Source organism: Ictalurus punctatus, chromosome 14 (assembly GCF_001660625.3).
Source record: "Ictalurus punctatus breed USDA103 chromosome 14, Coco_2.0, whole genome shotgun sequence".
NCBI classification, from domain to species: Eukaryota; Metazoa; Chordata; class Actinopteri; order Siluriformes; family Ictaluridae; genus Ictalurus; species Ictalurus punctatus.
The window spans coordinates 19,180,255-19,206,964 of NC_030429.2; the positions used below are offsets into that span (position 1 = coordinate 19,180,255).

The 26,710-nt window shown below is 38.0% G+C and overlaps 1 protein-coding gene across 1 annotated transcript; it reads left to right on the forward strand.

Moving 5' to 3' along the window:
• The first annotated feature begins 1,975 nt into the window (after nt 1–1,975).
• On the forward strand, nt 1,976–3,873 carry szl (sizzled). Its single transcript, XM_017484864.3, has 4 exons — nt 1,976–2,310; nt 2,475–2,644; nt 2,783–2,875; nt 3,417–3,873. Exons 1-4 carry the CDS (start codon nt 2,030–2,032, stop codon nt 3,725–3,727), a joined length of 855 nt encoding a protein of 284 aa, XP_017340353.1. The 5' UTR covers nt 1,976–2,029; the 3' UTR covers nt 3,728–3,873.
• The last annotated feature ends 22,837 nt before the right edge of the window (nt 3,874–26,710 follow it).

Sequence of the window (26,710 nt, forward strand, 5' to 3'; positions counted from 1 at the left end):
TATTATAATATATATATACATATACACTATATATATATATATATATATATATATATATATATATATATATATATATATAGTATAGTGTGTGTATATATGTATATATATGTTATGTGTATATATGTATATTATGTGTGTGTATATATATATATTGTGTGTATGTATATATATATGTGTGTGTATATGTACATATATGTGTATATATATATATATATATATATATATATATATATATATATATATATATATATATATATATAGTGTGTATATATATTATATATGTGTGTGTGTATATATTGTGTGTATATATATTATATGTGTATATGTATATATGTATATGTATATATATATTATATGTGTGTGTGTGTGTGTCATTAGAGGTAAGCCTGAGTTGCTCCAGTGTGGATGTATGAACATTAAAGTTGTACATTTAAACCCATTATGTTGGAGCAACTCTTTGAGAAACATTCTAAGGGTAGAATAGGCCTTTAATACTAAAGCTTAAGACATACAGAAGAAGAGTTGTTGGCTAATGTGGGATAATCCATTGCTCTGCATAATGAGAGCCAAGTCCGTCATGTAGACAGTAAGCTGATTCGTGTAAGGATTAAGGACGGCATGGTAGCTAAGTGTTGTCCCATTTGGTGTTTGAATATGAATGGCTCCCTATTTTGTTAGATCAAAGGTGGTGTAGTGGTCAGGTAGACTGCAGACAAGGCAGCTCTAAGGGTGAAGTCTCTTGGGTCAGGGAAGCTCAAATTAACATGGGGAGACAGGAACTGTCATCAGTTAGGAGACTGCCTGTCTGTCCACTAGCCCCCTCCCTACAGCACAGCTATTATTTTACACCTGAAATATTATTCCTTTAAATATATACATTTGTGCATAGTGTCTTTCAGTTGTTATTCCTTTAATGTTTTTTTTCTCCTTTTATTTTAACAAAGAAAATGGCCTATTCCTTTTCTGCTCTGTAGCTACTGAGCAGGCTTGTGCTCTTTCCTGAAGTCAGCACTTATGCATCATATTTCTGTTGTTTTTCTCACAATAAACACTTAAAAAATAAATGCATTGAATTTGTTAAAGTCAGTCCCTCCAAGATTTAGTGATTTTGCGATTGCAGAAGTAAACGCAAAATCAATATTCAAGCGTAATATTCGGAAGAGCTTGCAATTTTTCAAATTTACTGCAGATTTGTGCGAAGACCCGCCATGTGACATCATTACAACGCACGTTCAGCCAAAGCCCTGTTTGATTCACGTATTCGGACATGAGTATAGCTAAAAGGTCTCATTTACCAACAAACATCACTGTAAAAGAGTGTGCAAAACAATTTCGTGCGATTGCAATTTCCCCAATTCAAGTAGTTTTCTGCAAAAAAGCGCACACACAAAAAAATCACAACAAAATCAAGCACTTTTGGTTGCAACACACACACACACACACACACACACACAGAAACCCAGAGAAATCCTGTACAGACTGAAAGACATTTATCAGTAAAGTTAACATGGACTACTGAATTATCGTAATTAATTACTCCTCATTCTGGTTATCCCTGCATCCACCCATCCATACTGCTTATTCTACACAGGGTCCTTGGGGAGCCTGGAGCCTTCATTTTTGTTATACTGTATCTAATGGGTTTAATAAACAGTGATATTGTTGTTGTATTTTTGAGGTTTTTGAAAGAATGGAAAATTTGATCTTTAAACAATATCCTACAGCAAAATATGTGTACAGATTTCTACAGCATGCATCATTTAATGGGCTGAGAGGGATCAAGTACCCTAAGCCTCTGATTGTTTATTTAAATGCCCCCTCCTTCTCCCTCTCCCCCTGCGTCTGCACATTGTTATCTCCTGCTTGACACGTCGTCTACGCCTGTTTGATAGGTCGTTGATAACAGCCCCGGCTGAGTCTGCTCTCACTGTATATAAACCAAGAGATCCTCACACTAGCATCAGTCTACCAGCCTTTATCCTCAGCATAGGACCATCTCTCTGACGGGACCATCCGAGTCTCTGGAACTATGACTCTCTTCGCTACCCTGCTTGCCTTCACTCTCGTGACCCAGAACTGGGCCTTTGACTTGGGCCAGTCCACCCGCTGCATACCCATACCTCGCCAGCTGAGTGTGTGTCACGATGTGGGCTACTCCGAGATGCGACTGCCTAACCTCCTAGGCGACAGCAGCCTGGAGAGTGAGGTGGTACCACGCTCTGGTGACTGGCGTTCCCTGCTGCAGACGGGGTGCCACCCTCAGGCCCAGACCTTCATTTGCTCCCTCATCGCTCCTGTCTGCCTAGACACGTAAGTATTCTATAACCCACCTCTCTTTTAGATGTTATCCACTATCTTTTTTGGGAGTCTGTTGCTTCTTAGACTTGTACTTTTAGTCTTACTATCCCTCTCCTTAAATCACCCAGTTCTCTCTCAAGCTCATTTAAGCTCATGTAATTTTGCCCTCTCTGAAGGTTTATCCAGCCTTGCCGAAGTCTGTGTCTGGCTGTGAGGGACAGTTGTGCCCCGGTCTTCGCCTGCCATGGCCACTCATGGCCTGAAGAACTGGACTGTGATCGTTTCCCTGCTCAGGACGACATGTGTCTCACCCCAATGCCCAAGCATATCAGCAGGTTCTCTAAAGGTCAGTTCCCTAGACTTCTCTGAATACTTCTAGGTTGAAGTGCATTTCATTTTTAATTAGTAATTAGAAAATTGTTTTAACTTCTATCATGGTGTTATTCCACATTCCATTAAATTATTCCTGTCTTTTATTTTCCAGATCTACCTCAGCCTGCGTGCCAGACATGTCCTCCAGTAGACGAGCTTCCTTCTCTTAAAACAGTCATGGATTCCCTTTGTCTCACTGACTTTGGTAAGCAAAATCATGAAAATATTATAGCAGTTATAGAGTTCTGTGAAGAAAACTCAGTGTTTGGAAGTATTTGCTTATATCGCACCAACAGCTTTGCCAGATTGGGTAGTAGTTCTAACATTTGTTTTAGACTGCCTGTGTTTCTTATATTATTATTATTATTATTATTATTATTATTATTATTATTATTATTATTTTTAAATAGTACATTTATAGCATGTACTATGAGCAATACAGAATTGTGAAGGGATTTAACAGCAAGTAGGCAAGCTGTCCAGTTTGGCAACATAATTAATTAAACTGCAGCTTTCCTTGTCTTTAGTATTACTCTTTCACCTGGAAATGTGACTATAGTCTACCTTTATAAATAATTTAAGGTACATAATTGGACCTTAAATTTAGCTTTAGTCACTAATCTACCTTCCTGAAGGTACAAAATATGTTCCTTGATGGTACAAGGAATGTTGTTTGGTACTTGTACTTCTGAGAGTGTATCCTGGTAGCAAGGACACGTTTTTAACGACTCTTCCTTTCCCTGCAGCCGTTAAAGCCAAGCTTTTCCGCCGCCGTGTGGCCTCTAAGGAGCCGGAGCTCGAGGTGGAGGGAAAGGTGGAGTTCGTCCAGCGTGGCCCATTGCTGCCATACGACACCGCCAACCTGCTGCAGCAATGGCTGCTGCTCAATCTGCGCTGTGCGCATGCCCTGGTGAAGCCAGGTCGAGCACAGCTCTACCTGATCACAGGCACGATGCGCTCCGATGGCACCGTTGAACTCGCGCACCTCTTCCCCTGGCTAAAGAAAGACCTTCACATAGCCGCAGCTATCCGCAAGTGGAAGCACCACAATTGCTGAGGACATTATACACAGAGTTCTAGAGGAGAGGAAAACTTTGAGGTGATGAGAAACGGTGCAGAGTGAACTGGCGTTTGAAAGGGAGGATGGTTTTCGAGCTTCTCTCCTCTCCTCTGGTTGAAAATTTGATTCGCTCCAATTTCTGAGCACATGAAATTTAATGCACTCCGATAGCTTTTTTTTTTTTTTGTTGTTGTTCTTGTTGTTGTTGTAAATATCGAGCCTTTGAGTAAAGGCCTTGTAAAAAGATAATATTTCTATCCAAGTATTAGTGTATTTATGTGTGTCATGGTGTTGTGTTGTGGTGTAAGTGGAATATGAATAAATGTCATTTAAAAAATATTTTCACACTGACCTCATTTAAAATAAAAAACATTAGCTGAATCAGGATTCAGAGATCCTGCTGTAGCAATACTACAGAGAACCACTGTAGCATGTATGGCTATCCAAAGTACCATGTTACACTGTTTCTACACTGTTTCTACATACCCTCACCGAGCACTTTATTAGGAACACCTGTGCACCTACTCTCATGAAGTTCTCTAATCTACTGTTCACATCAATCATCAGAATGTGGAAAAATGTGATCTCAGAGATTTTGACCATTAAGTTTTACTATAACTGCTTATCTGCTGGGATTTTCACACACAACAGTCTCTAGAATTTACTCAGAATAAAGCTAAAAAAAAAAATCCAGTGCGCAGCAGTTCTGCAGACAGAAACGATCAACAATGAGTATTGTTGCTGACCATGTGCATCCCTTCATGGACACAATTTACCATCATCTAATAGCTATTTCTAGCATGATAATGCACCATGTCACAAAGCAAACGCAGTCACCGGATCTGAATCCAGTAGTTCATCTTGGGGATGTGGTAGAACGGGAGAGTCACAGCATGAAAGTGCACCTGAAGAATCTGCACGAATTGCATGATGCAATCATATCAACATGGACCAGAATCTCGAAGGATTGTTTCCAACATCTTGTGGAATCCATGCCATGACGAATTGAGGCTGTTATGAGAGCAAAGGGAGGCCCTACCAAGTATTAGTATCGTGTTCCTCATAAAGTGCTCCATGAGTGTAAATGGTAACTGGAATAAATGGAATGCCAGCAGGATGCAGTATAATAACATACTGCATTACAGTGGCAGGCTGAAAGGCAAGTCTTTATTAAACTGAGTCTAATTTCTTAATCTAATTCCTATGGAGCAGGAGTTCTCAAACCTTTAGCAGCTAGGGACCCGTTTAACTGTCAAATAAATTACTCAGCCACCCTCAGTACAAATATATTTTATGAACATAATCAAACATTCAGTAGCAATCTGTTGCAAACACCATTGTGGATGTTTAACAAAGGTTTAAAAGACTTCACTTGACCAAAAATGTTTATTATTCATAATGCTTTTCACTGTTAGCAGGTAAAGCAGATATGGTCTTATAGCTATGATAAGATCTTGCCAAAACATATATCATATGTGATAAATATAATGTTGGTAGTACAGTAATACCTTAGAAGACAAAGATCCAATATAGTGCTGACTACTAATGTGGTTTCTGAGGGATATCTAGAGTCATATCTAGAGTCTAGTTAACCTGAGCTATCGTCTGCCAGAATTATGTTTAAAGTGGCACTACTGGTCACAGTCCCACAGGGTTTTAAATAACGTACCAGGGGAGTTAGTTTGAAACACTGAGAAGGAATGATGTCTAAATCTAGCCCATAGGTAAGCTTAAATAAAAACACTTATTCAGATGTAAGTTTTGTGTCTGCTTGCATCTTTTCCAAGAATATAAGGTAGCAAAAAGGAGAAATCTAACACACCCCTCTTTTCATTCACTGAGTCATCTTCACTAACTGCTTTATTCTGGTCATAATCCTGAGCCTGTCTTTGGAACACTGGGTGTGAGGTGGGAGTACACCCTGAATGGGATGCCAGTTCATTGCAATCATGTCCCTCTTACAAAATGTATTTCTGTATTTCTAAAATAAAAAAAGCAAATTTGAGACAATACATTTTTCATTATTCTGCAGTTGATAAAATTGATTAAATTAACTTTTTATTTATATTTTTGTAGTTAAAAAAAGATGTATCAAAAAGAACATTCAAATTTACATGGTGATTTAAAAAATGTTAACATTTACTCACAACATTTTTCTCTACAGTATTGTTGTCGTTTATTGGTGAAATGGCTACCAGATTGACTTTGGAAGAAAAGAAGAAGAAAACTGCAGTTGATAAAATTGATTAAATTAACTTTTTATTTATATTTTTGTAGTTAAAAAAAGATGTATCAAAAAGAACACTCAAATGTACATGGTGATTTAAAAAATGTTAACATTTACTCACAACATTTTTCTCTACAGTATTGTTGTTGTTTATTGGTGAAATGGCTACCAGATTGACTTTGGAAGAAAAGAAGAAGAAAAGTCAAAAATTATTAACCTAATCTCCTTGCATTATTATGTTTCAGAGTTATTTAAAATTTTTAACCACATTGTACATTTTAATGTCCTTTTTCCTCTTCCTGCTACCCTTATATGATTTTGTTCACACTATTTTGTTCTATCTCTCTTTTCTTGTGCACAGTGGGAATGTGGCAACATCCCTGTGGGTCTCCTGAACTGCAGAAGTCTTTGTGTGTTGGTCTGTGTGTATGTGTGTGTGTGTGTGTGTGTGGATAGCAAATGTGAACAGGGCTGCTGCAATTCATTCTCCTTTGCTACCTCATTATGACTCCATAGACACAATAGGGAGAGAGCACATTAGAAACTTCCGTGCTGCGCCACAAAAAGCCGCCTCAGTGCCAGGCTTCATCGCATTGTCCCTTCTAATTCATGGAGTCTGGCCCACCATTGACAATATGAAGTGCCAGTGGGGGAAAGGCTATTGAGTGTGCTCTGTTTTTAAGGGGTCAGAGAGAGAAAAGGAGAAGAAGACCTCTCACAGCTGGTCCACTGAGCACTGGATCTGAGCTTGCTCTTTATGGCTCTTCTATGAGGCCTCTCATTTTCTTTCATTTGTCTTGAAAAAAAGAAAAAATGGCAAGGGACTTCAAATGGATTCACATGGACCAGTGTTTGAGAGCTTAGAGATCGTAATAGGACAACAGTTTTGGAGTTCCCATTTGGCAAAGCCATGCACTGTGGAAGTGATTGAGAGACACTTGATGTCTGGCATGGGGGAAAGAATGTGAGATGAGTTTTACGTGTGTCAAGTTTTATGGGATTATTTTACAGAGCACTCCAAACATTAAGCAAATCCCATTACTGCTATGGATCTTTTATGACAAAATATGTAAATTTGCACTGATCTCATTACATGAATTACATGTCACCATTTTTCCTTATTTCTTGTCTACTTATTTCTTGCTGAATTCTCAGTACACTACATGTTTACTTTACATAGCACTGATTTACAGTGTTCTGTCCTTTCTGGTATAAAGCCAAGAACTGAGAAATGAAGATGTGTGTGCTTCATTGCTGCTCATTCCCTCACTCCATATCAGTCGTAACTTAATCTTGTCTTGGTATCCACCCAAAAGCCCACCTCAGTTGAGCAACTCCTCATAGTTAACCGTAAACACATTACATATTCATCACCAGACAGCAGGTCCTCCACCAGCGAGGGGGATAAAACTGCAAATTTGATTACAAGCGCCCTTTGGCTCTGTGGCTGAGGCACAAAGGGCCTGGCTGTCCAGGCTGATTACCATGCCCAGCATGAGGTGATGTTTTACCCCACAGAAATCCCCCAGCGCCCCTTGCACTGGGACATGCCTGTTTAGGGCTCTGTTTAGCCAGCGCTGCTTCTGCTCACTTTTGCCCTGCTGGAGACACTGGTCCTGTTCAAAAGGACTCTTACTTAAAGAATGTTTTCATTCTGACTGCACTTCACTGTAGTTAGTAAAGTGAACTTACAAGCTGCCATAATATTTAGCAGTTTTGGTTTTTATATATATTCTCAGTGGTTGAATTATTTGCTACATTTGTAATGGTACACAATTGTTTATCAAATTATGTGAAATTTACTCTAGTGAGTAATGTTCACATTATGACAGCTAAACAAGAAATACTGAAACACTTGAGGATAACTTTCACTTAAACTTAGGAAACAATACATTTTATTAGTATGCTTTAATAAGTAATAAGTAAATAAATTACATATATCATTATTATTAGGGGGTATGGTAGATTAGTGGTTAGCACATTTGCCTCGCACCTCCTTGGCTTGGGGGTTCGATTCCCACCTCCGCCCTGTGTGTGGAGTTTTCATGTTCTCCCCATGCTTCGGGGGTTTCCTCCAGGCACTCCGGTTTCCTCCCCCGGTCCAAAGACATGCGTTGTAGGCTGATTGGCATGTCTAAATTGCCTGTAGTGTGTGATTGTGCTGTACGATGGGTTTGCACCCCACCCAAGGTTTCCCCCGCCTTGTGCCCCAAGTTCCCTGAGATAGGCTCCAGGCTCCCAGATGCCATTTGTAGGATAAGCAGTACAGAAAATGGAAGGATGGATTATTATTATTATTATTATTATTATTATTATTAATATTTTACAGCATGTTAAAGAATCCTAGATACAAGCCTCAGTGTATTTTACATGTCAATTACATTTTTAGGCTTTCTATTTGTCAGTCTCTATCTCAAACTGGAGTTATTTCAGTTCATACATGAATCTTGACAACTTCCTCAGTCATTTTGATCTTGTAGCTTGATCTGGTGGCTTCTATGACAAGCAGAGACTGACAGGGAATATATGGAATAAGGGGTGGGTTGTCATGTTGATGAAATTCCTTTCTTGTCAGATTTGAATGCATGTGGTGAGCTGGACTGGAACTGACTTATCAGAAAGTGGTGCAATTGAGATTCAAAGGAAAGTTTTAGATTATATAACCTGACATTTTGACTTTGTCAAAAATATGTGATAGGAAAAAATCTTCATTGTATGCAGCTATAAAATGACAGGCCATAGAGTTGTTTATAATAAGACGTGATAGACTGTGAAACGGATAGTTTTATAGGCTGACTCCTGATGGGCTTTTGAATAAGTGTCTCAGAAAAAGACACAACTATTTACTGCTCCAGGACTCTGTTTCGTGTGCAAGTTAAACTTTGGTCAGGAGTCCATTGTCTCCAATGTCTATCATTTAATGGCCACTTTGACATAATGAATGAAGCGGTCCCACCTTCTGTCCACCAGAAAGGCTCCACTCTTATCGCCTTTCACAATTACACTGGAGGAGCTCAGCCAATCAGGACTCAGTAACTCACGCCCAAGACCAAAAAAGAGGGAAAGGAGTTATTGTTTTCTTTCTGCTTTTTAATGAAGTTTACCCTGTCGGGCTTTCAGGAAAATGTTAGTAGTTGGGACAAACTTTGCGAAGAGCGCTGGATCTGACTCAGAAGGAGTAAATTCATGATAAAGGGGAATCAGAGAGCAATGGCTGGATCTCCATCACGGCATCTTGGATTTGGCAATTCTGGGAAGAGTTTTCTTATTGATAATTTGCTTCGTCCTGACAATAAATCACCCCCTGCCCAGGTCATACCTGATACCAGCCAGAAAAGATGCCTTTCTACGCTGGTGTGTGGGCCACTTGGACTGGCTTCTAAAAGTTCCTGGGTGCCTGCACATGCTCAGCCAAGTAACACTCCCCAAGATATGGACAGAGAGACACTCAAGACACATTCAGGTAGGATGGCATACAGTGAGGGCATCATAGTCTTCATTTAAATGTAGGTAATTATGAATATTTGAGGATAGTGCATGTGGCATGAGCTACTGAAACAGGTGTCAGTAACTAATAAATGCATTATTAATGATTTTAACAACCCCGGACACAACGTTTCTTATTTTAAATTTGTTATGTTTCTTTTTTATTATTATAAAAACCACCACAAAAATAATTCTACTACTACTACTACTACTACTACTACTACTACTACTACTAAATACTTTTGTAGTATATTTTCACTATTAAAAAACAGTTCCACTTTCATTTGCTTACTGGAGTTAAATATCTCAGAGACTGAATGCAGTTATTCTGTATATGATTTGGCATACAGCGTGCCTTTCAGCTATTTCCAAATACTATAGCCAATGACTTCTTTGGTTTAAAACCAAAACATAATGAAAATTTTTGTGATTACTACAGAGGTACCTTAACGTTGTTTTTGTTGTTATTTTTGGTTCAAAAGAAAATCTGAAGATAATTATTAACTTATATCAAGTTATGATATATAAATTCGATAATATGTAAATCATATAATATTCTGGTACCACAGACAATTAAGCTATAATAGTTAATATTATTTTAATCTATAAATATTAATAGTTCAAACTATAAAACTTTGTGTTCTGCTGGCAAAAAATAATACTGAATCTTTACATTATACACATTACACATTAACTACATAACTACAGCTAAATTAACGAAAATTAACTAAAGTTCATAAGAAACTTTTTTCACATTACTATCATAGTTCCTAAAGTTTCCCGTCAAACAGTATAATACCTAGAAATGATGCTTGTATGACTTTTTTTTTTAAATCACATATTTTTAATAACAAAGGTTGATTTTAAAAAAAAAATAATTTTGGATCAGCAACTGACTAATAATGTTTTAAGAATTATTACTTAACAAAAAAAATGTCGTTTGAATAGGTCCTTCATGTACATAAAGTTTTGTTGCAGCAAATTTCTATGAGTAAACAATTTTCATTTTTGTTAATATTCCAAACATTAAAAAAGTTTTCTTTATTAAGTTAATTATATTATTGACATTTAAAAAAATAAAATAAAATCATGTATCCAAGACAGAGAGAAATCCATGTGTTTGTGGATGTAAGCAATAAAGAGTTCAAGAAAGAGGAAAATTTGAATATATGATTGTTAGAACATGATCTCATGTAAAGTTTGTAATTGTTTCTCATGTATAGTTTGTTTGAATTTTCAGAAGCGTGGATTTTATTTAAAAAAATAAAATAAAATAACTGGTCCTCAAACCTAACCTTATATTTGATATAAAATGGAGTCTTGAGAGGTTGAATTCTTACAAAATTGCAAATATGAGAAAATGCTGGATCATGATGACACATTTTAGTGTAAACAGCACAACACAACCCAAAAGCACCGTACATTTCATTTATCTTAACTGATTAAAACACTGAGAGAGTGAGAGAGTACACTGTGATGTTTGCTCGAGCATTTAATGATGATCACTGAGCTACAATGTTTGTGGGAAAATTAGTTCAAATCATTTTGACCTATATAAAGTATATGTGTTAGGACAAACTACATGTATTACACTTCAAACATCTTTTCAATGAAGTCTAATCACAAATTTCCAAAAATGTTTAAGCGGCATTGGGTTTGAGAACTTTACTTGACATTTGCTTTACTTTTGATTTTTTATATGCTATATTTTCATTGGACATGAAAAAGTACAACAATCCACTTCCTGTATGGTTAAATAAAAATAAAAAACTCTGATTGTTCTCTGAAGCAGTGATGAGCGGTATGCTGCTGTGTGCTTCTCCTCTCGTTCACCCATGTTATGGTGGCTCCAGCCCACTGACGTGCTCTCCTCCTCTCCTCTGCAGTGAGTATATTATCCTCACACACACACACACACACACACACACACACACACACACACACACACACACACACACACAAACAAAGTGAGTGTTTCTATAACTAATAGCTAATTCTTTCCTAATATGCACAGCACTGCATAGCTATAGCTTATTCATCAATCATGCCTATTTAGTAGGGGGGAATGCTTTTATTACCGTGTACCCCACACACGCACACACACACACACACACACACACACACACACACACACACACACACAGAGTGAGTGAGAGTGATAGAGAGAGAGAGAGAGAGAGAGAGAGAGAGAGCACAATAAAACCACACCTCCAGTTTTCTGCCAGAGTAGGTTACAATTGATATTAAGGGCACCATAATGACCAGACCCATTCTTCAGTGAGCTCCCGTCAGCCTGAATGCTCTTCTATGCCATCTCTCTAATGTCTGAAGTAGCTGCAGCACGATGTTCACAAATTGATATAAAATTGTATTTAAAGGATGCAATTGAGCGATGCGTTTAATCATTGACTTAGTGTACAGAGGAAAAAAATGGAGAGCAGTTCCAAAATCTTCAAGCAGGGACATACAGGATATGCCAAAAAAAAAAAAAGTTATACACAGAGTTTTATTTAACACTGATGATACCTGAAAAGGCTTGATATGAAAGCCCTATAAAGCTTGACAAGTGAAGTAGCTAAATGTTACCCACCTACCCACCCTCTTGCATGCCCTCCGCCTTGGAGAAAAAAACTTTTTAGTGGCTTGACACTTTCCCACAGCACCCCCCAGACACACAATGCTGCTTTGCCCCATGACCAATTAGCTCTTTCAGTCAGTCTGCACACACGCGACCCCACTGCCATTTTTCACCACAGCAATGAACTCTAAGTTGCCTTTCTATACTGATCCCGGAGCAGCAAACCCTTTCCAAATCTTAAGCTCAGACCTTCTAAGGGACCCCAAAAAACTGGTGTCAGATCACTAAGAAGGGCAATTTCTAATGACACAATGCAAACCTACATTCCTATGTAGAAAGAAGGAGGGAACACTTCGGCAGCCTTTTTGTTGTATCTGATAAAAAGCAGAGGCTTGAAAATCCGCCTCCTCTTTTCACGTGCTGCTCTCTATCCATTCCAGACTCCCTCTATGGGGAGGAATAATGTGATCAATTGGGATGACTTTTATAGACTTATTGGAGCTCATCTTCCCATAGAGAGAGTCTGTGTACCTGTAGGGGAAGAGATAACTGAGTGAGGGATAACTGGTTGCTGAAGGGACAGCTGAGGAATGGCAAGAGGCATTTCTTTTGTTAAAGTGCAAAGGAGATTTGGGGCTACAAAAGAGAGAGGGGGAATAAGCAGCCCGCTCACAAGTTGACCCACTAATAGAGCGTTTAAGTGGAAACCATTGATCCCGAATAACGGACTAGGAGCGTGACTAACAGTCTTACCCACAGCTATGAAGGTGGTCAGCGCGGCGATTTGTTGGACAGATTAAGGAGGTATTGTTGAATAGATTGGGGGAAATTGTGGTGCTTGACTTTTGTCAAGCTGCACCTGTGGTTAAAAAAGCGTGGGATTGCTGCTTCCAGACCTCTAGACCTCTTATTTCTCTATCACTGACTGGTCATTACTCTCTCTCTCTCTCTCTCTCTCTCTCTCTCTCACTACCCTAGACATGTGTTGGTTCCTAAAAAGGTTACTCCCTGTATTATGTAATAATAATAATAATAATAATAATAATAATAATAATAATAATAATAGGGGTGCACAGTGACTTAGTAGTTAGCATGTTCGCCTCACACCTCCAGGGTCTGGAGTTTGATTCCCGCCGGGGCCCTGTGTGTGCGGATTTTGCATGTTCTCCCCGTGCTGCGGGGGGTTTCCTCCGGGTACTCTGGTTTCCTCCCCCAGTCCAAAGACATGCATGGTAGGCTGATTGGCATGTCTAAAGTGTCTGTAGTGTATGAATGGGGTGTGTGAGTGTGTATGTGATTGTGCCCTGCGATGGACTGGCACCCTGTCCAGGGTGTACCCTGCCCTGTGCCCGATGTTCCCTGGGATAGGCTCCAGGTTTCCCCGCGACCCTGAAGAAGGAGTAAGCGGTAGAAGATGGATGGATGGATGGATAATAATAATAATAATAATAATGAAATACACTATATGACCAAAAGTATGTGGATGTCTTGCCAATCGCACCCATATGTGCTTATTGAACACTGCATTTCAGATTGAGTTCCTGGTTTTTGTTAGAGTGACCTCCACTCTTCTGGAAAATCTTTTCATTGGATTTTGGATCGTGCTTCTGGGGATTTGTGTTCATTCAGGGGATTATTGAGCTCAAGCACTGATGTCAGGAGAGGAGGTCTGGGGTGCAGTCAGAGTTACAGTTCATCCCAAAGGTGTTCAGTGGGGTTGAGGTCAGGGATCTGTGCAGGACAGTTGAGTTCTTCCGCTCCAACCTTGGCAAACAAAGTCTTTATGGACTTTGCTTTATGCACAGGGGGATTGTCATGCTGGAACATGTTTGGGCCTCTTAGTTCCAGTAAAGAGAAATATTAATGCTACAGCATACAGATATGTTCTAGACAATTGTGTGCTTCCAACATCGTGGCAACAGTTTGGGGGAAATCCACATATGGGTGTGATGGGTGTGTGTTATGTTTATGACTACATACCTTACTATGATGGATAACACATGTATAATTCATCCATCCATCCATTTTCTGTACTGCTTATCCTACACAGGGTCATGGGGAGCCTGGAGCCTATCCCAGGATACTCTGGCACAAAGTGGGGGACACCCTGGACGGGGTGCAAACCCAACGCAGGGCACAATCACACACACATTCACACAGCCATTAAACATATGTACAGGTGCATATCAAAAAATTTTAATATCGTGGAAAAGTTAGTTTTTTTTTAATGGTATTACTGTGATTGGTTGGCCATCCAACTCGCCTGACCTGAACCCATAGAGAATCTGTGAGAGACACCAGACCCAACAATACAGACGAGCTGAAGGTCGCTATCAAAGCAACCTGGGCTTCCAGAACACCTCAGCAGTGCCACAGGCTGATTGCCTCCATGCCACGCCGCATTGATGCAGTTATTTGTGTAAAAGTAGCCAAGACCAAGTATCGAGTGCATAAATGAACATACTTTCATAAATTCTTTATTGTAATATTTTGAGATACTGGATTTTCGATTTGCATGAGCTGTAAGCCGTAATCATCAACATTAAAACAAAAAAAGGCTTGAAATATTTCACTTTATTTTAAGGAATCTAGAATATATGAAATTTCCACAATGAACTTTTCCACGATATTCTAATTTTTTGAGATGCACCTGTATAATCATAAATAGGAATATGATATTTCATCTAATTTCTTCTACTGGATTCATGCCATGTTTGCTATTCAAAGAATTAACAGAAAAAGTTTTAAGATGTTTATTGAAACAACAAAACACCAACCTCATACTTCTGTCATCTGTCCTTTTGTGTAATTTGTACTTTGATTGGACAGTGAGTGCACAGACGATCAACTTTTGGTTTCTCCTCCAAACATATTTTTGGGCAAAAAAGTGATATAATGAATTATCCACCTTGATTGCATTTACAACACCCACAACTGTGAAATCACCTGGCACAACTGTCACTGTTAGGCTGCATGAATCTACAGTCTGAGCTAGAGAGCTAGAAATCAGCCCTAACCTCACTTTTTCATATCATTCTGTGTATTATTTTCATGATCACTGGAGGTGGTATGGCACATGATTCCACAAAAATCCAAAATAATATATCTTAAGAAATTTGCAAACAAACAATCTGATATTGATGCCAAAAATGAAATATTCTACTGATTTCTCTGCTAGTCCATTTATACCAGCAATCTCGGTCCTTACTCTTGTGATTACATAATTTTTATATTCATTTAATTGCGGTTACTAAATCATTCATAGAATTTTACTGAAGATAAATAACTGAATAATAAACTGGATCATAAGGTGTTCAATTGCAACAAATTATATCTGGAGACTTGTTGAAAGAGCACATGATAAACAGAGCCACACATTTGACATTATCCTCTCTCTCACACAGAAGGGACAAGTCCTGCAATATGGAGTTCAGGCCCATGCCCTAAACAACACAGAGGAATCCTGAGGAGAGCTGTGTTCTCTGAGCAGCAGAGGAGAGAACTTGAGAAAATGTTCCGCAGACAGAAATATATCAGCAAGACAGATCGCAACCGACTGGCCACAGATCTCTGTCTGAAAGAAACACAGGTGAAACACACCGTAGCCTGCTTCCTATATAGATAAATGCCTACACTTGTGTGCATTATGGTGTGTGTGTGTGTGTGTGTGTGTGTGTGTGTGTGTGTGATGTCTCACGTTAAATCAGTAAGTACAGATGTTCTGTCCTTTTTCATTAACATTTTCTGGTATATATTATTGAAATATCTTGCTGTACAAATTTAGAAATATTTGTATACAGCTTCAGTTGCTTCTGTTGTCAATATCTAATGGTTATCGCAATATTTGATTCCTTAGTGGTTAGCATGTTTGCCTCACTCCTCCAGGTTGGGGGTTCAAATCCCGCCTCCGCCCTGTGTGTGCAGAGTTGACATTCTTTCCCCATGCTTTGGGGAGTTTCCTCCGGGGACTCTGGTTTACTCCCCCAGTACGAAGACATGCGTTGTAGGCTGACTGGCATTTCCAAATTGTCTGTAGTGTGTGAATGTGTCCAGGATGTCCCCTACCTGATGTCCCATGTTCCCTGGGATAGACTCCAGGCTCCCTCGTGTAGGATAAGCAGTACATAAAATGGATGGATGGATTTGATTGTGTTTATGTAGGATATTGGAATATGACTTGAAAATTGTATATAATAATAATAATAATAATAAATTTTGGTGATTGAACTTGTATTCAGTTCATGCAGCGTTTCTCTCTTCACACAAGACGCTTCATAAATTATTCTCTAATGATTTCTCAACTGTTAAGTGGAACTGATGAAGCCTTTTGGATGAAAGTCATAACTCTTCATGAATTCAATACAGGTGCAGTCATTAGGACTTACATGGCCTGAATGACTAAAGCTTTCACAGACATATTTTAAGAGTAAAATGACAAATCCTTGGAAACCACAGATCTCTGATATCTAATATTATTATGTTTAATGTGGCACTCTTCAGCACTGGTTTAGTATACTGCTATGAAATCTACAAATCTTAAACAGTCATGTTTAAATGGTAGTATTAAAAAAAAAAATACAGACCTCCACTACAACATTTGTAATAAAGTGCCTTTTTAAGAGTGCACACTAAGGTTTATTTTATCTATTTTTTAGTATTTAAACTGCATGACTTACGTATATGTTTATCCTGTTCTAGGTAAAGATCTGGTTTCAGAACCGCAGAATGAAGTGGAGGAACTCAAAGGAGAGAGAAAGCCTGAGCTCACGGCCACCTATGGAAGAGCTCCTGCTTAGGAGCGTCCCAGAAAAAGGAGAAATGGCGCATACACAAACATTCCCCAGAGGAGGGCGTCACACATCCCAAACACATGCTGACAAACACTTGAGAGATCACACACCTGGCTGCTAACAATGTTCGGAGATAAGTGATGTGTACACTTCAGTCAAATCTTTTTGAACACTTGGAGTTTGTTTAAATAGCGCCTCATTACTATTAGTATCACACAGAAAAAGGAGAAAAATGAAACAAGTGTTCCACAGGAGACACCTAAATCTTTTTTTTTTTTTTTAAAGGACTTATTAACTCTCAGATCCTAATGGGAACCATAAGAAAATTAAGCCTACAGATGAAAGATTCTGTGCTAGTATGACTGTGTAGTATGCTACAATATTAGTGATCAAGGTAAAGATTGCTCTCATTAACATAATTTTAGAGTGTTTATGAAGACACCACTGTTTAACCTCTCAAAAGCCCCACTTATTTTTCAGTTATTCATCTAGAAAAGCAATACAACATTATTCAGCCTTCAGGGCGAATTATTCAGTAACTAGAGTAAACCTAACAAGAGAGGTATCTAGTTACAAGAAAGGACTATAAGTCTGAACCCAAAAAAGCTCAAATATACAGTGTTCAAAAATGCTTGACTATCAGAATATATGCATCCATATATATCTTCCTCCATTAATTTCCAGGAAAATACTTAATACATGACTAATACTTAAGAAAGACGTGGATGATACATGCATTAAAACATACAACTGAAATTTTGTCATTTGTAAATATGTTTTTCCAGAAGGTGCTCTGACAGCCAAAGCTGACCTAATTTCTGTTTTCATTTATTACTTTTTTGGTCATAAATATTGCCTGTTGTATATGACTGTATAAATTTGATGAGTATTATTTGCAAACTAATTCAATACTTACAATGTTTTTTGTTTGTTTGTTTGTTTTTTAAACTGACAAATAAAATGTAATTCTTTTGTGGCTATTTGTGAATAGTAAAAATGCTAATATGCTCACAGTGATTTGCTACAAAACAAATGAATTCAAGGCAGAATTCTGAATTAAACTCATAATGTAATCTTACATGTACATAATGTTTAATAAAAAGGCCAACAAATCAGTAATATTCTTTTTTCATAAATCACTGTATAATATAAAAAAGCTTGGTTAAATGTAGCCAGTGTCTGACCACACATTGTTGGGTAATGTGTAGAAACCCTTGCGCTGGTTTACTTTAACTACACAAAAAAAGGGTTTATTATGATCCAGCCAAGGGTTGTTCATACAGTATGCTTATTTCTGTGCTGTTTAGCCTATTAATGAATAGTTATGATTATTTATTAACATTTATTAGTAGTTAAAGATATGTATAAAATTTTATTTAGAAAAAAAATCATTTGAAACTTAATTTCACTTTTCTGAAATGTACAATAGCTACTACAAGGCTCATGTTAAGTAATCCAGTAAATGTAAAACAGCAAAAGCAATTGCAAATTTTATTTACAATTTTTATATCTTTAAAATGTATATAATTAATAGCTACAGTCTATTTAGCATTACATGAAGCAGGGTATTTCTCTTTCATATCAAATACTCTAACTTAAATATCATTTATATAACACATTACTTAAAGCATAAAAGCTGGGAGATTCGGCCAAAAATATGATCATGCTAAATTTTTCTATATTGATTGATCTCGATAATTATCACAGTATAGAATTTCATAACACTGTCACGGCTTTTACAGTGTCCTTCTAAATAATGCTGACTGAATAAACCAAATGTAGAAATTATTTACACAAGATGTTTGTTTTTTTGTTGCAAAACTACATTCATTTTAAATTGTATCACAATCACTGTGCGTTCAAGTCCTCCTGGGAAGTTCATATTTACGAGTTGGGACGTCAGGTGCGTTCAAGTAACTTCGGTCGGGACAAGATGGCGGTGTGCCTTCTCTTAATTAACTACAAAAAAAAAATTCAGCAAGGTTTTTTAACTCTACTTCTAGAAAATGAAGAACAAAGAATGTGCATCAAGTGTGTTTAGCTTTTTAATGTTTAAAAAAAAAAAAATATTATATTGTAATTGTAAACTGATATTGTATTTTGTGCAGACAATTTGATTGTTTTATTGTAAATAAAAAAGCCTGACATAGTGGTTAGCACGTTCGCCTCCAGGGTTGGTGGTTTGAATCCCACCCTGTGTGCGTAGCTTGCATGTTCTCCTCATGCTGCGGGGGGTTCCTCTGGGTACTCTGGTTTTCTCCCCAGTCCAAAGACATGCATGGTAGGTTGATTGGCATGTCCAAAGTGTTCATAGTGTATGAATGGGTGTGTGAATGTGTAGGCCTATGCGATGGATTGGCACCCCGTCCAGGGTGTACACCACCTTGTGCCCTATGCTCCCTGGGATAGGCTCCAGGTTCCCCACGACCCAGTAGGATAAGCGATATGGAAAATGATGGATGGATGGTAAAAAGCCTGACAATAACTTGCTGCATTTACCAAACACATAATAACGGAAATCAGCTTCTGAGGTGAATGAACAATCAATTTCAACAAATTTACCGTCAACTACAGACATTGCATCCATTGATTCTACCTTGTTTTCTTACTGACACGTCCCCAACTCGGAAACTCGGAGCCCAAAGAAAATCCCACTCGTAATTACGACTTTGTGGGGCGTTCATGTGGGTTCACCTCGTAAACACGACCTTTCCGATATGACTTGAACGCACCATCACACCTGCGAGGTTATTTCCGTGTATGCGCGACAGTAAGAGGAGCTAATTAACCTCCGTTAAAAATCATACAGTACAATTTCTTCATATTGAGTATTTCTACAGTATATTACACGTACTTTCATATGCACTTGTTAGATTAAATGCCATGTGAAATGATGTTTCCACTTTTTGTGAATTGTGTGATTTTAGTGCGCTTCATGGCGCCATCTACAGGCACGAGATAATACGTTCTGGATCTTTTAAGGTGGAACGGAAAATCCAAATAAGCTGTTTTGCTGTTTTTATGAGGAACAAATACAGTAGAGGTGCATCTAAAAAATTTATATCGTGGAAAAGTTCATTTTCCCCTGTTAATTTAATTAAAAAAGGGGAACTTTCATATATTCTAGATTCATTACATATAAAGTGTTATGCAAACTTTACTTTCATCTTCCCCATGGTGGTGGTTGTGTGTACTGAGAGATTAAAGGCTCAGGAAGCTTTGCAGGTGTTTTGATTTAATTAGATGATTAGAGCTCTTCTCAGGTCAGCATTTCTGTATTATAACTTCTTTATTCTAATATTTTGAGTTCCACGTTTTGAATTAAATTAAGGGAAAAACGAATTTTTCCACGATATTCAATTTTTTTGAGATGCACCTGTGGATGCAGCCCCCCCATTACCTTAATTACTAATTACCCACAATGCAACGTGTTCGTATCTATGCAGCCATTTTGATTCTCTAGCTACCTAGATATAAGCTTTCTTTTGATATTAAAAATATTTCATTTAATGCTTCAACATTCTTTTCAATTTGTCTAAACACAACATTAAATACTTGTTAAAAATGTCCTACATTCAACTCATTCACCCTGATGACAATTTCCCTACATGTACTTTAGCAGTGTTGAAATCTCTCCTCGAATATCTTTGCTGTTTTTGCTGTATTGTTGAGAATTAATTTGTCTTTCAAAATCTACTAAAATCAACTAAGTTCCATCCATCCATCCATTCCGTGGAACCTGGAGCCTATCCAGGGGCATGCGGCATGGGGCACAAGGTGGGGTATACCCTGGACGGGGTGCAATCCATTGCAGGGCACAATCACATACACATTCACACACCCATTCATACACTACAGGCACTTTGGACATACATGTCTTTGGACTGGGGGAAACCGGAGTACCCAGAGGAAACCCCTGCAGCACGGGGAGAACATGCAAACTCCGTACACACAGGGCAGCAGCAGGCCTCGAACCCCAACCATGATGGTGTGAGGAGAATGTGCTAACCGCTAAGCCACCGTGCGCCCACTAGTTAAGTTACATCTCATATCAAACTTTGATTAATCTACTATGGATCTATCTATGGAGTTGTGAGGATGAAGGAGTTAAACAGTGCATAACGTTTCATTTTACCATAATGAACCTTAAGCTGGGTGCGGTTATGCAATCAATGAATTCAATAAACGAGTTCACCACATAAATTTGTCATAAATTTATGTCATAAATTACATAATTTAACTTTGTAATGAGAGTAAAAGACATACTGATAGAGCAAAATGACGATTGTTTGATCCCACTTGTCCTTGGTTGTGATATCCTTACAATTAATGGCAGCCTTCCATAATATATGCCTTTTTTAGATAATATGAATCTCAGGGCCCTGATTTGTAATAACTTTTGAAAAAATGAAGAATCTTAATTTTAGTCCACCTGCTTAATTGGAACATCCATATATACCACAGTGTGACAGCCTTCATACAGACATGCAGCATTTGTATAGGGACAGCAAAGTACACAAGTTTTGTGAAGTCAAATGAAAACAAAGGATAGTTGTTGACATCATGCACTAGTTCAGTACTACATACATGGGGGAAATGAACACTTCTTTAGCAAAATGTCTTTCAAAAAGTTAAAATTCCAAAATACTTAGTTTATATTGAAAATAAAGTTTAAGAATGCCTTTGAGAAAAGAAGAACGTATTGAAATCATTCTCATGGCTGGATCTGGAAGCTGTCACAAGGTTGCGATGGACTTTAATAGGAAACATTACAAGCACATCACACACGGCACTGTTGCCAAACTTATTAACAAATTCGAAAAGACTGGAAGTGTTGCAGACCAACTGAGAAGAAGTGGACGTCCACGTATATCCACTGATGAAGGCACAACTGACATGGTGCTGGCAAACATAGTCCTCTATGTATGGAGAATTTTAGATACAAGTTCATTACTAGACATGCAAGACCCTAATTGCTGTCGCTCATTTATAGTCATAGAGGCCTATAACCATGTTAAAAAGATTCAAAACAAACAAACATAATGCATATGACTGAATTTTTATGTATTGTGTTCGCACTGTAATATGCTGTACCTTTTTGAATTACATTGTCATTGACAAAATGTTTTACAATTTGCAGATTCCATCTTCATCGAGGAAAAAACGGGAGCTGGTAACTAGGAGAGTAAAATTCTCTGCAGCAATCACTTTAAACGTGAAGATTTTGACAGAACTGGGTAAACTGTATGACTGAGGGAAAACATCACCCCTTCAATCATCCCTTTGACTTTCTCAGTCATCTGGGAAAGGTAAGACAGTGTTAATAGAGCTTAGGTATATGTCAGTTTGATAGCTGAGATTATGGTTCAATATTTTTAAAATAAACATGCTGTAGAATGCATTTGCCTAAGATTACACTTAACAAATACTTTATTAAAATTACTAATAGTACATGGCATTATTGAAATTCCAGTTAAAAATAGAGTTATAGATACCTCTCAACAGGCTGCTGCTGCACCATTTGAGCCCCAGCTGCCAAGACCTGAAGATGAGTCACCTGACCATCCTGAGCTTGAGGTGAGAATATGTAAAGCTTTCAATGCACCATGTATGTATACTGTCTACCAGTCGTAATGCTTTTAAAATGCCTGTTTGTCGTATCACAGTCTTGGAGATTTTTTGCATTTTTTTGTATTACAGTATGTCTTTTCCTTTATTTATTTTTTCAATAGTTAGAGCCTTTGCCTGTTGAGATTTTTGAACCTGCTTCTAGGCCTGTTGGAACTACCCCCCTGTCAGAAATTCACTTTTACCATTTCAGTTCTATCCACCTTCTATTAAAAAAAAGGAGATTCTTGTTTCATCTATGTGTAAACATTTATTAAATCAAGTTATACAAAACTGTGGCCATGTAGCAGTGGATCTGTATATAATTTGTTTGTCACAGAGATTGTGGTTAATTGATGGTCAATACTTAACAGACTTCAAACAACATTTTAATAAATAATAATTAAAAAAACAACTGAATATTAATAAAAAAACCCCCCCATAAAGGATTACTTTGGATAATGGTGTGGAAATTACAGAAACCTACACCCAAAACAATAGCCTTATTTCAGTGGTGTCTTGTCCATTGGCTTGTCCAAAAATTTATGGTCACAACATGCTCCTGACTTATTTCTTATGGAATGGAATGTGATTTATGAGGCTACTTTAGATTTTAGAGTAACTTTCTACTGATACATTTTTGTTATTATTTAGTGTATCTCTTGCATATATCCTACACAGATAGCCCAGTAATCTCCAGAGAAACAACTGCCCCAGTTAATCCATATGAGTCATTATTAGTTATTTCAGTTATTTCTAATTCCAGCTGATTGTTATGACAAAAATATCTATGTAAAAGATATTAGGCATTCAGCAACTGTTTTGTCCTGGATGGATATACCATGTTGTGCAATGAATTATACCGCCACAGTAATAAATAAGTAAATAAATAAAGAAATAAAGGGAGCACTGATATATAGCATGTATATACTTGTTATTTATATAATTGTTTTTATTTATTTATTTTTTTATTTTTATAAATAACCATAATATGGGATTGCTCTTGGATTATATTCATACAGTCTTTGACATCAGGTGGCTGATTTTCATTAGATAAAAAATGAACACAGAATTTTCTCTGCATGTCTCAGTCGGTTTTCATGGTATTCTCCATTTATATGACTATACAGAAGAAGGTTTGTCAAAAAAGCATGAATAACAACTATTCACTGACCCTGACATCTTTGTACTGTATATTGCTATAGTCTAAAATTTGAGAAACACATAAGCCTTCCTATTACACAATGTTGTGTACCTTAAATCTCAATCAAAATATTGAAAGGGTCACAGTATATTGCATAAATTTAACACTCATATATTCTGAGTGTATTTACTGCAAATATGAGATGGTTCCTGTTCTTCTTTTTTTCCCCCATTTTTGCATCTGTGTTTGAAGAATTGACTTTTCCTGCTCTGTGTATAAATAACAAGCCTGATGTTGTTCATCCCACAAGTGTTTTAGAATGGATTAACAGTACAGTTAACTAGTTGACACATGCTGAACTGCTGAGTCAGTTTAAAAAACTTGTAGGCATTTGTCCACTAGAGGTCATCATTGGCGTATTCAATTGATAGATCTATATGAAAATAAAGAGGCTCAGCTTCGAATCTTATGCATTTTGGCACCAAGTTATCTGAAAAATAATGCTATATGGATTAAATAGAATCTATGATGCAACCTTTTGATATGTTGCAAAATATACCCTTATGTCATACCCTTATCATCTATGCAAGAATTCCGTGTCAGTATTTGGCACATTGAGCCTGGATTGGATACTCAAATAACTAGAGCCAGACCTTACATGCATGTACCTTCTACATTTTTTAAATGGGCTAACACATTTAGAGTCAGTAGAGAGGCCCATGTGTATAGACAAAGAAGAAGAAGAAGAAGAAGAAGAAGAAGAAGAAGAAGAAGAAGAAGAAGCCCTCATGATGAGCTCAGGATGGTATTCTATGCCAGTGGAGGCATTATTTAGTTGTGATCAAATGTAATTTGTCCCTTGTATCTCAGTTTTAAAGTAACATATATGGAAATGTTTCAAAATGCTAAATTCATTCACAATCTGTTTTTTTTTTTTTTTTTTTCTCATTTCATGTTAGTAAATTACAGCTTGCCAGTGGTGACTACACTATAACTCTGTCAAGCTTTGTCTTTTCAGATTACTACTATCATAATTGATAATGTTTTGGACACAGTCTGTCACAACAAGAATTGTGATATTCTACCACACACATACTCAGATGTTTAGGGACATAATATGTTTGCTGCAGGGCACCAACTCATGCGCACAGTGGATACAGAGAGACTCCCGTACCCAGACCTGCTTATAAATTCTCTCTCTCTCTCTCTCTCTCTCTCTCTCTCTCTCTCTCTCTCTCTCTCTCTCTCTCTCTCTCAATCTCTCTCTCTCTTTCTCTCTCTCTCTCTCTCTCTCTCTCTCTCTCTCTCTCTCTCTCTCTCTCTCTCTCTCTCTCTCTCTCTCTCAGTTAATAAGACAAAAGAAATGCAGCTTGTCATGTTATAGAGAAACAAAGCCCTCTGTCCTGAATACTCTCCCATGTCTGAAAACTTCATGTTGCAGCTTTACCTGTGCTGACACTGGAGACTCCTTCCTCAAATACCAATTTTACTGCCATGCAAGTCCCTGTGTAAGTTGTTCTATAGCAATGATAAAGTATTACAATGAGTGCATTAATATAAGCCTGTGATTTCCTTTGCAGCCATTAATTAATCAACACCTTATGACCAATTGGAATCGAGCATCATGTATTATACTGTTTACATCATAGTAATGTTGTAATTCTGTGTCGTGCTGTTAATAGCTACAGTTAATCTATTTCATTTAAATTTGTTTTGACTCTATGCTATGCGTCATCTTTAACCCCTCAAATTCAGGAGCCATCAGCAGATTCAGACATACATTCCTCACTGTCATGTCATTCAGATTAGTTTCACTGTGGTTGGTAAATAATAAGCTTTAAGATAAATAGAGGACCATAAGGTGTAAATGGTACGATATGTAGTCTGGTGTGCATCACATTTCAAGGCTGGAAAATGAAACTCGAAGCTATTTCAGTTGGAGTGTAGCTCTGCATGGAATTCTGCGTGGAATTCAAGTTGGTTTCATTTTCTTTTTCACTTTGCTGAGAAGCTGCATATCAGAACCAGAATTTGATTTTCCTCATTCTGTATGTAGGAGTCATAGACTGACCTTTGCAAGGGAACACCCACATCATAGATGAACACGAGGATAAAAATGAATTCCCAGTATCAGCCTTTAATACGGCAGACATAGAACAGGCTGTTGCGGTTTGTCTGCTGTTTGCTGATTTGTTCTTCTTATTAGGCAATGTTTGTGTGGGTTTCATTTGGATTTGGACAGCAGCCCTGTAGCAGAGAATGATGTACAATCCATGGAAAAGCTGCTAGCTCCTTGATAATACTTCTTCCTCTTTCAGGACTGCCAACTAAGTCACCAGAGCAAGCAAAAGCCTCTTTGGATTCATAACAGCACCTGAGCATGTTGCTTCATTGGGCTCCTTTCAGAATTTCATCGACTCATTAGCCATCTGCCTGAGTGATTGATTTGACACAAGACAGTGGACATGATCCATCCATCCATTTTAGATACCACTTATCCTGCACAGGGTTGTGTGGGAGCCTGGAGCCTATCCCAGGGAACAAGGCAGGGGACACCCTGGAGTGCCAACCCATCTCAGAGCACAACTGCACACACTACAGACAATTTGGAAATGCCAATCAACCTACAATGCATGCGTTTGGACTGGTGGAGGAAACCGGAGTACACCCCAAAGCACAGGAGAACGTACAAACACAGTAACAGGGTGGAGGCAGGATTTGAACCACCAACCCTGGAGGTGCAAGGTAAACGTGCTAATCACTAAACCACCATGCTCCCTGGACATGATCCGATCTGATGTCAACCTGGAAATTGTTCTTCCAAGGACATTTGGTCCAGAGGAGAAGGTTAACCAACATAAGTCTAGATAAACCAGAGTACACAAGACTCTCAGAGCTGTAAGGTGATACTCCCCCACAAACCAGCCTGGTTACTCAAGTGTTTCCACACCACACACAAACCAGCCTGACACCCAAAAGGTTGGTGCAATGCCTGGCACCTCCAGCAACCCAGAACACCTAGTGTTCTCCCTGGGACACCTTCTTACATTAGGCCCTTGGACTTGTCCCCACATTAGCTCCAAACTCTAAACAGTACTTTACATTCCCACTTTGTGCAACCTGGCAGACAGTTTAAGGAAACAATCAG